At 38.7% G+C, this 11,233-nt stretch overlaps 1 protein-coding gene across 1 annotated transcript; it reads right to left on the reverse strand.

Moving 5' to 3' along the window:
* Nucleotides 1–3,335: 3,335 nt before the first annotated feature.
* LOC118779719 (homeobox protein Hox-C10-like) lies at nucleotides 3,336–7,354 on the reverse strand. Its single transcript, XM_036531928.1, has 2 exons — nucleotides 6,579–7,354; nucleotides 3,336–3,629 (listed from the first exon to the last, which is right to left on the reverse strand). Exons 1-2 carry the CDS (start codon nucleotides 7,318–7,320, stop codon nucleotides 3,352–3,354), a joined length of 1,020 nt encoding a protein of 339 aa, XP_036387821.1. The 5' UTR covers nucleotides 7,321–7,354; the 3' UTR covers nucleotides 3,336–3,351.
* Between the last annotated feature and the right edge of the window lie 3,879 nt (nucleotides 7,355–11,233).

The raw sequence follows: 11,233 nt of genomic DNA on the forward strand, positions 1-11,233 counted from the left end.
GATATCATACGGAAACCCGACACAGAAGCCAACACAATTAGATAAACCCGACGTTATTTTTGATGCACATACTTTATGTATAAAACATAACACTGGTATAAATTTGTTCTCTCGTCCTCCATTGCGTCATGACCCTGCAGAATCCTTCGCCAAGTCCACTAGTTTTCAATGCCTTAACTATCGCGACTTCAGTATGCTTAAGTGCTAATAGCCAATAACTACTAAATCAGTTTCGTCTGTCATTATTACCACGACCACAACAACAGCAATAATAATAATAATAAAAATAAAGCAAATAAGTTTAATTCACTTTGAAATGACATGTCTTGAAAATAAAACAGAAACAGGAGAAAAGGCGCACAATATGAAAACTTTTCAAGGCTGACCACATTGCCAAGCACTCCTCGAATCCAACATGAACAGATTTTGAAATACACTCAGATCTGCTCAGTTTTAAAATCGAAATGACAACGAATGAAAAGAAACACAATTACAAGGAAGACATGGCTCGTCAAGAATATCAGTACATGTATACACGGAACAATGGAGGCCTCATAGTTAAGTGTTATGTTCCATGTATTATGATTATTATTGGCTCAGTTGTATGTATCTTTTATAATGGTACTACAATTACACTTCACAAGTGAAACAATTTCAAAGGTAACATCAAAATGACCTACAGGGACATTTTTAGAGAACGTTGTATCTTGTATTTGTTCGTTTGGAAATTAAAGGCGTATATTAGGTTATTGCCGAGTGCTGCTCGTACTCTTGTGTGTTGCTGTGAGCATTAGAATGAACAGTATTAGCTGCAGCAGTAACAATTAGGCCTACTGTGCGTGTACAAATTGAAATATTTGTAGACAATTTTGATTTGTGTTCATTTTAGAAAATAACTTTGTTTTAATATGTCCCAATTGAAAATAAGGCTTACCTAGTGAGAGAGAGCAAAAACAGAGAGATAAAGATAAAAAGGTAGCGACGTATTCTAAATTCTAAAGACAGGTTTTAAACATTCTTCTAAATGTGACTGACAAAGATTTTGCTCCAGCTAAGTTCTTTCCGGCCACAGTCGTGCATATTTCAACTCCTAGACCACAACAAGAGGTTTTATCTGATACACACGGATGTCACTGTTATCTATTTGATGTATCTTGGAAACAAATAACAGGCGTGATATAATAAATCCAGTGACAGTGAGGGCATGGTTTCCCCTGGTGCTCCTTCGCCAGACGGGTGTCTTGTTGGGCCGCACCTGGGCTGGCTCCTGGAATGCTTCTCCCAGACTTCCTGAAACACCTCCGGTCAATAGGCCCGGCGGGCTGGCCTAAATCTCTAACTATGTGTAACAAAACAAAGCGACTGTTTTACCCCGAGATGTTTACAACCCGTTCTCCCTTTTAGATTTCAAAGACTTTTAGTGACCGTCACATAAAGGACTGTAAAAGAAATAAAGAAATTGCTGTGGGTACGGCTGTTCGGTTCATTTACAATGCCATTTGCGGAGACCTCGGGACTGAGTGTGTGTAATCTAACGGAAATAGACGCCCTTGATGAAGACGAACTGACGTAATCAAGGCAGTTTCTTGTTGCCGAGCCAGGAAGCCAATCCCAACAACATGAAACTACCTAAACCACGCACCAGCTGTGCGAGACGGGCGATTCGCTGAAAAGGACGATCACCTACAACAATCACATCCAACGGGGACGCAAATATGCTATATAAAAAGATCGACCGATAAGATAAAGTAAATGTATGCATGCCAAATCAGAACGAGCAGAATACTGTGTTATTAATCTCGTTTTAATAAGCACAGTTGCAATAGAATGCCTGCTTCGCTTAATTGGAATTGAATCGGATAAACTTCAACGACAAACTCATCTCTGCCACAGCGGCTATTTTTCTTATACCGTTAGGCTAGATCAAATTTCAGTATTCACTTCATTCCGAAATTTCATTCCACAAAAGGTAATCACAGGGAAGCACCACAACCATATTCAGATATGGATCCCGTCACTCATCGAAAGAATAATTGAAAAAACACTCAGATCTGAAAGCAGGCATACCTGCAAACAATTAATAATACACGTCTGGAAAAAGAACCTAACACACAAAACGAGTTTTTGTAAAGATAATTCTCAAACATTCACACATTCACATGTGTCGAACTCCACATCTCCCCAACTGACACTTGTAGATTGCTTTATGTCTGATATCATTAAAAAAAAAAGCTCTAAAATCCTACAAAACATTTACCATATGCAATTTTTTTCGGTTATTTGTAGTATAATGCAAAGCAACACAGCCAAGCGTGCTCACGCCAAGAACAGGAAAAGTATTGCCAACGTTGGTCTTACCTTAGGCTTTTCCGGGTGCTCGGTGTGAACGCTCCGCGTTTTCTGCCGATGACTTGTGTTCGAAATAAATCCGCACTCCATCGATCCTTGGTAGTGATCCTTTATACCACACAGAACGCGGCCGTTTTCCCCGAGAGAAGCAGTTGGACTGAGATGTGAATCCCGCACATTGCAGCGGCGGCTGTATGGATTCGCCCTCCTCCTCCTCACCTTTAAATGCACATTTAGCACTGCAGCAGATTATATTTGCAGATCATAAAATCCACCTCCAGTCCCGTACTAGGAGCGTCCTGACATTACTATTTTATGACCTTGACTTATTGTGGTCACCTGGCTAATATTTAAATCAACGTTATGGCCTCCACTTATATTAAATCGGCCACGACCCCTTTCTCTCTCTGCTTCTTTAAGAAAGCTATCAAGGACACGCGGACCCGTGGGGGTCAACAATTTTCCAAAACCCGTTTTATTTTTCGAACGGGATTTACTATGTAAATGCCTAAATCAGATGCAAGTCATATATTTTCACAGTACATCAAGTAGCATACAGAAAGAAAAAAAATCAATTCGTTACAGACAGGTTATATAGTCAGCAAATAATATAGTAGGTGCAAACGAAATAATGCCAGGATATGTTCTCTTAAAATCAGTGGAACCTATTTGAAACAAACATCACTTTGTCATCAGTGTGAGCAAACTATGAATCACATGACCTTTGTTTGTGAGATATAGGTTTCCTTTCCAACTAAATTCATGAAACCCTCTGATTTTCTTTTAAGGGTAGAGTAGACTGCAGAGCAATTAAGACAGTCCATTCAGTAGAATAGCATTTATTGCTCTAGACTGTAGGGTTTGAAGTGTTTTATCTTAGATTCATATGTGTGTGTGTTTGTGTCTACACACACACACACACACACACACACATATATATATATATATGTGTGTGTGTGTGTGTGTGTGTGTGTGTGTGCGTGCATTTGTGCATGAAGGGGTTCAGGTGTAGTCATATCCCGAACTGATCTCTCGTACGCGGTTCTCTCTGTTAAATTTCTTCAGTTTCATTCTCCGGTTCTGGAACCAGATCTTGACCTGTCTGTCGGAGAGGTTGATGCTCTTGCTGATCTCCAGTCGGCGCTCGCGAGTCAGATACATGTTAAACAAGAACTCCTTTTCCAGTTCCAGAGTCTGGTGTTTTGTATAGGGACATCTCTTCTTTCGTCCACTTTTCGCTGTTAGCCAGCTTCCGGTGGTATTTTCCACTTTCGTTTCCTCTGTACAAAAACATAAATTCATCACAACATTAATGATCAAAACACATTGAAAATACATGACATTGATATGATGTTGTCTGTACGTTTTGACAAATGTGTATCCGAATATGTAACTTGTGACGAGTTATTAAGCGCACAACGTACAAAGAAAAAAGTTCGGTGTTGTGATTGAACAGAAACTTGCCGTTTCTGGCTGCCATATAGCTTGAAATGATCCTATAGGAAGTGTAGTATAAAGAAATTAGTGGTCATTTGAAACCAAGTTATTGCACCAATCTGTCCATTCCTTTCTGTCTCGCACGCATACCTCTTTAAGGCACGGTTTGTTATGTTTATTTCTATATATAGCATCTATTTTCTGATTAAATTAATTTGTTAATAACGTGAAAATAATATTTGCTTTTGTTCTCTATTTCCAAGTAGTAAGAAAGTGGCTTTAAGAACGAACAGACATTACATTCAGTTCTGATATTGTGAATCCTTGGAGTTGGATTTGACCAGATAGTCGACGTTAATGGAGAGGACCTGTACCACAAAAGACGAGTGCTTAGGCATGAAAATATACGGTCAAGTTTTTGCTGGGCCAAATTCGCCAAATTCAGTCACGCCGCTATTTGTTCTATACTAACCTTTGAGTATTTCAGCAAGATGTAATTGAATCTCACGATTTAATCAAGGAGTTCATTCATTTACGCTAATTTTTTAATATCTACACGCACGTTATTATTAGGGTTTGATGTGGGCCTTATACCATGTTTTGGGATTTTCGGTATTTCTGTGTTGATGTCACGATAATAAGGCGCTATTAATTAACTGAAATTAAAACGTGAACTAAAAACATGAGCTATTAATTGGCTAATCCTCTAAGAACTGCTGCTGGTTATTGCTTGTTTAACACAGTATTTCCCACACCGTGTGAGCAAGAGTCGTACATACACACAAGCAATGAATATGAGCACATAAAGTTTCGATTAATATGGAAGTGGCTCTCGTTAAGGGGATATGCCGAGCATGGTGCAAATCATAAAAGAATCCGAGAGAGGTTTCCATCCAACTGTTACTGGCTTCCTTCTGGATTACACAGCGCAGCGGGGACAAACAATAAAAGGCGCTGTACCGTTTCCTTGACACCCCCGAAAATTATTTTCATTACGCCAGTCCGAGAGCTGGTATTCCGATTTCTACAGTCCTTTTGTTGAGTAAATTTTAAATTCAGCCACTGAATGCTGAATAAAATGAACATATCTAGGAACAGTTTCTAGATCTGTTTTTGCTGTACTTTTGGCACAATAAAACAACCAGTCCTTGCCATTTGTCTCGATGCGCGTAATCTTGTTTTTAAACAGCTTTCTCAAAGGAAAATTCATTTCATTGAGCTGTGGGACATAATAATATGCCTTTTTGAAAACGGAAAGACGGATATTTTTCAATCTATTGATTAAATTAAATTCTATTAATTTAATAACCTAATTAATAATAGTGAGGCGTTTATATTGGAAAAAAGAGATGCAATAGTCATTGAGATAGTAGTAGTTGCCGACGATGAGGATTACCACAACTACTACTAATAATATGACACTGCATGATTTTACAAGTTTATCTATGCATACATGCCTCCGTCTAAATGCCAAAGGATATACCTGTTAACATAAAGGTGTAGAAACCACAGCCGTCATAACTATCGACTCTATTGTCGCGCGCTCTTCCTTACGATTACAGGCATCTTTTGTCCTTGTCACAGCAATCCTTGAGTTAATTTACCAGAAAATAGGTTTTACCTGTTCAGCATAAAAAGCCCGAGGAAAAGTCAGTTACGCATTTTCCCTCACATGCTAGCCATACATACACGTATGCAAAACTGTTTGCTATGGCTTTCAGCGCTATTTCTCTCCTCATTCTCGCTGATATTGATGAAGATATGTATTGTCAGCGAACCCATTGCCAATACACCACAGATATTCCATAAAGAATGTGAAGGAGTTTATTGCAATGACGCGTATTTTCCATTGACCTTATGCTTCAGTTGTGCTGCTGTTGCTGTTACTACTAGTAATACTACTAAATCATAACAATAATATTCAGAGGAAGACATTAATAAACATTATGTCCTGCTCAGTTACATATTGCTTTTAATGGCAAACAATAAGCACGTGCAAGAACATGGACATTAACGAGAGACCAAAATTTGTTGTTGTTTTGAAGATGCGCCTACTGCTTGCCTTAATTCAGTCTAGAGAGCTTAAAAGTGATTGTTAGTAAAATCATGCGTTAGTTTTTAAAAACACAGACAACGTGTCTTGGGACAAATCATGGCACTTTGTTTCTAAAATACTGACATGGAATAAATTTGGCAAAGCCCAAAGGGATGCGAAAGCGTCGAAATGCGGGAATTATTGTATAACTGTATTGGCCAGTAATGACATTCCTAACATTCAACCAAGGTCAGAGATATTTAGAAAGGTCTCTGCAGTGGAAGTCATGTAGTTTATTATCCTCGCAAATATATACATTTCAAACATTTAATTTCGAAATAAATAAGGCTACGGGCATGCAACACGATTTGACTCTACTCAATAGAAGCGTTCAAAATAAAATCACCAGAAACCGAAGGCAGTATTACTTTAAATGCACACTTTTTTTCCAAAATAAGGTAACATTCACTTATTGGGTCATGATTTCAGTGAATTCTGTTGGCAATTACGCACTTCGATTGAATGAACTTTTAAAAATGTTGTCTTAGAGGAAGTGATCATTTACTCCCTGTGTAACCTTCTGGTATTTTTAATTGCACTATTAATCAATACAACCCTTTGCATCTCGATTTCACGCCTGGTTTTATTCCTATGACGTGTATTGAGCGCTTATAGCTCATAGTTTCTGTATTGGTGTGTGTGTGTGTGTGTGTGTGTGTGTGTGTGTGTGTGTGTGTGTGAGTGTGTGTGTTCTTACCTTTTAGTTCGTTGTCCGAATGGCCTGCACTAATGTCCATTTTGACACTTTCCTTCTTCTCCGACTGTCTTTCAGTTGAGCTGTGCTCCTCGGTGTTTTGGTCTGCAGTTACTGGGTCTTGTGGTTTGCTGGTGTCCGTGAGTGATTCTGGAAGCGGTATTTCGCCAGAAGGCGTCACGTTAGTCAGGGGAGTAAAACCTGTTCCGAATCCATTTCCTTCTTGTGACCTCTCACCTGAGCACTCCTCGTTCAACATGAAGTAGTGCGGCAGAGATAGGGGCACTCTGTCGGTGTGGCAGCTGTTCGCTGTTCGCATGTAGGTAGCTTTGAGGGCCTCACTTGTCTTCTTGCCTCTGTTAATGTCTGCTGGATACAGACAGCACATTGACTCCTCTTTGACATTGTCCACTCGGACGGAGCAGGCGGAGAGGGGTCGGGCAACAGGCTGATCGATCCTGCAAGAACTTTTAGGGTTGTCCTCCCAAGCGTCCAGCTGTGACAGGTAAGTTTGGTGATAGCTGACACTGCGAGGCAGTCTGGTGTTGGGAGACGGTTCGTCCCGCTTGGAGAGGGGTGAAGGCGAAATTCCATAATTTCTCATCACCGAACAGCCATATTCGGCGGACGCCTGCGCACACATTCCAGGGCCGGGGGAATAACCCTCACCTCTGCAAGCGGTGGATCCTCCCACCAAAGAGTCCATGTGGAAGGACCCCGCTGCCACATTGCTGGGACATGTCATTTTATTCCGCTTTCTATTGTTTTGATTTAGGGGTCCAGCGTTTTCCAAGAGGATTACGGTAGTAGGAAGCTGACATATTTTTGGGGAGGGGCCCGCGTATATTAAAAAAATCAGCAACATAATTATAGATTCACGGCACAAAGCCACGTGATTCTCAAACCAATGGGATTTTGAAAGTGGCCTTGGTGCTCCAGACGGAGCTGACGTCACTGGGGTCAAGTTGGTGAATCGGTATTCCTTGGCGTGGAGCAAGGGCGCCATCTAGCCAACCGCACGCGGTAAATACACAGCCTAGAGGACAAAGAAAAGGCAGTCCTCACCGCTGGAACAAAACAGGCCGACTGAGATTGCCCAAGCGGACGAAGGAAGGTAAATCAAAAGAGACGACAAGAAACAGTGTCAATAATACTATGTAAAATGTAAACTTGAACAACGTGTTAAATACTAACTATTGATATCTTTGGCTGTAAGTGTAACTAAGAAGGGATTTTGCTTAAATTGCAGCATAGAGAAAAAGACATATCAGGTTTTGGTCTCGCAGAATACATTTTCTAGAACTTATTGTTAAATGTGAGACAGTTCATTTCAAACCAAATGGTTAAAACATATTGAAATGTGAAATACTTGTGTGTATATGGGTATTCCGTCCAATTAAATGCAGGTTACGCATGCAGTAGTAGAAGCAGTTTTAGCTTGTAGAATAGCGATAGCAGTAATTTTATTATTAATCACAGTATTATTCTGTTGTTTGAGTCCCAGCCTTGTAGTCACATATATACAACAAATATATTTGCATGTTGTCAATACATTAATGACATATTGAACACGAATGCTAAGATCATTAAGGAATTGAAAATTTAATTTTTATGACGTGCCGAAATGACTTAATTATCTCGTGCAACGCAGGAAAGAAGCAAATAAAGGTACACATTACTTTGGAATTCGATAGATTAATTTCCCGAAGTTCACATTTTTAGCCATACATTTTTCATTTTTTTCCATTTGGTTATTTATTTTGATATATTATGTGCACTGTTTCAGTCGTTGATCTGAGCGTATTTTTGGCATTTAGGCCTAATGCATTTTAATCGTGAGCAGTTTGTTTTTGTTTGTTTTTAATCTCACGACGCTTCTGTTCCTTAATACAGAACATCTAATATGTAAAATTCTTATATCTGTCATTTTTCTAATATTTTATTCAACTGGGAATGTTACACAGCTCTGGTGTGACTTTTCTAGTGGGAAAAAAAAACAGGAGGAGCTGGGTTACAACAGAATTTTGAAAATAATACAGCAGTCATTTTCGTGCATTTGAACGGTACTGTTACTTATCAATATGATATGGTACAATACTCGCATTGAGCCTGAATTCCAGCAGATCTGTATTGTTTTATATTATGCAATCATTTCACACAAATCCTTTATTTATTTATTCTTTTATTTGTCCAATTAATTTTATTTAGGACCACATAGATGAAAAAAATCAATAGTAGTAAAAACGCAAAACGTCACACGGCCTGCCCGAAAAAGGAAAGGCCTTAAAGCGGTGATAAGTGATAAACTTTCCAGTCCCATTGCGGCTTTTCAAGACGCATATAAATAAAGCGTTTACACAGAGTTTGGTCAAAAATGAATTGATTTTACGAAATTGCGCTGGACAGTGAACATTTCCATTGCTGAATCAAAATACATTGTATGTTTCCATATGCTTCTAAACTACACGCGTCTTATCCTCATCACTCAGCAACGAATGAGAAGAAACTTATCGTGCCTTCGACGGTCGCTGAAATGAAGATGAAGTAAATTAGATAGAATACGGCACTGCGGTTGAATTGAATCTGGGCAAGAAGATACGTCCTGCTTACATCCAATTGCAATTAGAAACAGGCTATTACACCGCGTGGGATTCCCAGAGATAGTAAACAACTTCAAAAATGACCTTTGGGTAGAGCATGGTAGTTAAAAATAAAATCCATTTAAAGCCCAGCAATGTGTGCGTTGTGCAAATAAAGAGGATGGATAATTAAGGACATTTGTCATATTTCTGTCCTTGCAGAAAAATATAGGTTCTAATGAACTTATTGAAGGAAGAGCCCAGATGTACTTTGACCTCACTCGCCTTCTTCGTATGTTGATGGTGAGGTTTGGTCTTTAAATCTCAGTGACCATGGAAATGTAGACTCGCTTTCAAGGCGCCGACAGAGAGGTCACTGACAATGACCCTACCAGAAAACTGAGCCAGATCAACTCGAGCCACTGTTGAAGATCGTTCGGATTGGTTGGTCCACCTGTCTATCATTCTCCACTTTAACTATTAGGTAGCACATGTAGACCGATTCATGTTTATATGCCTTCAAAACTATGAATAATTAATATTTTAAAAGATCACTTAGCTTATTTCTGATCACCAACAGAGAAGATTGAAACAGAAAATAGGCTACGTACAATTAGAAGAAAAAAGGAAAGATAATCGAAGAGAAACACAAAATGTGGCCGGTATGGCAGGTTCGGTCATTCATGATCACTGGTTAAAGAACCCTGAAGAAAAACGAAAGCACGTGTCCTGACAAGTGTAATTAACCTTACCTTGTTGAGATTATACGTGAGAGTGCATCAAAGTGTGTTAAAAGACGTACCGCATTAGCGAGTAAGTTGCGAAACACTACGGGAGACCGTGCAAGGCATCCTCTATATCTAGTTGAACGGTAATACCTTTAGAAAAGGCTGTTGTAAGCCGTTTCGGTAGATTTTTAGTAAAGGGGAAATGCAAACATAATAGCCAACGATCTCAAATAGGGGTAGTAATACAGAGACAACGACAGTAACCTGCTTCGTTCCAAAACTGGTTTGCAACAGAATTTTAATTTGTTTTATGCTTGGGATCAATTTAATATTCACCAAAGGGGAGAGAATGCCGAGCTTGGTGAACTGGGGTGAGTGGATTTGTTCCCGACACTAATTAATTTCCAGTATTTCAGTTAATTTCACACACCTCAAAACTATTAATGTTCGCTTAAACTCGTTATTAAAATGCAAGTACAAAACGCAATACGATCTTATTGAACATGACTGATTCATGAATTATATTGTTTTTCACATGTAAGTCATATGCGTTTATTTATTTACCTCAGGCCCAAAACAAGGATATTTCTAAATCTTGTTGATCTAGTTTTGAGTGACAGACCATTGTACGATTCTGGTTCTGGTTCTGGTTCTTGAATATTTGCACAGGTAAGACATTCCAACGACAACGTTAAGTTAAATTTAAATAAATTAAATTAAATTAAATTTTGTGCTTAGTACCCTCATCGTTTCATTTTTTCATACATAACAAAATAAACGGCAAACAAAAAGGGAAGCAATCATGTTTTTTTTACACTTTTGTAAGTCGTTTTGGATAAAGCGTCTGCTAAATAAATAAATGTAAATGTAAATATTTCGGCTACTGATTTTTTGAAATCACTCTTCAGTCAAGTAATTTTCATTCGTAATTTGTAATTACGATTCTACTAGAGCATAGAACTGAAATGAAACAGGACTGCCTGTTTACATTTACATTTGTTATTTGTCATTTTTAAATTTTATTTACCTATACATATTCAAATATTTCCGCTAAGGCGGCAAACTGAAGTTGCCCACCAAAATATGCAAACATTTAACTGTTATAGTGTCACAAAATAACATCAGCTATATAAAACTTTGGAAGTGCTTTCTGGTCTTTTCCCTCTTCAGTTACCCTCTCCCAGACATTACCAGCCATCTCTGCAGACGCGAGCAGAACCTTTTGATAGAAAAATTCTCACACATTTTAAACATACAGCATTTTTTATTGAGAGAAATTTACATTTCAGGACTCCTGGTAATATTATCATGAATAGCATCATATCAGTGAAAACGTTCTTCATGATCACCG

The sequence above is a fragment of the Megalops cyprinoides genome, chromosome 6, assembly GCF_013368585.1.
Source record: "Megalops cyprinoides isolate fMegCyp1 chromosome 6, fMegCyp1.pri, whole genome shotgun sequence".
Lineage (NCBI taxonomy): Eukaryota > Metazoa > Chordata > Actinopteri > Elopiformes > Megalopidae > Megalops > Megalops cyprinoides.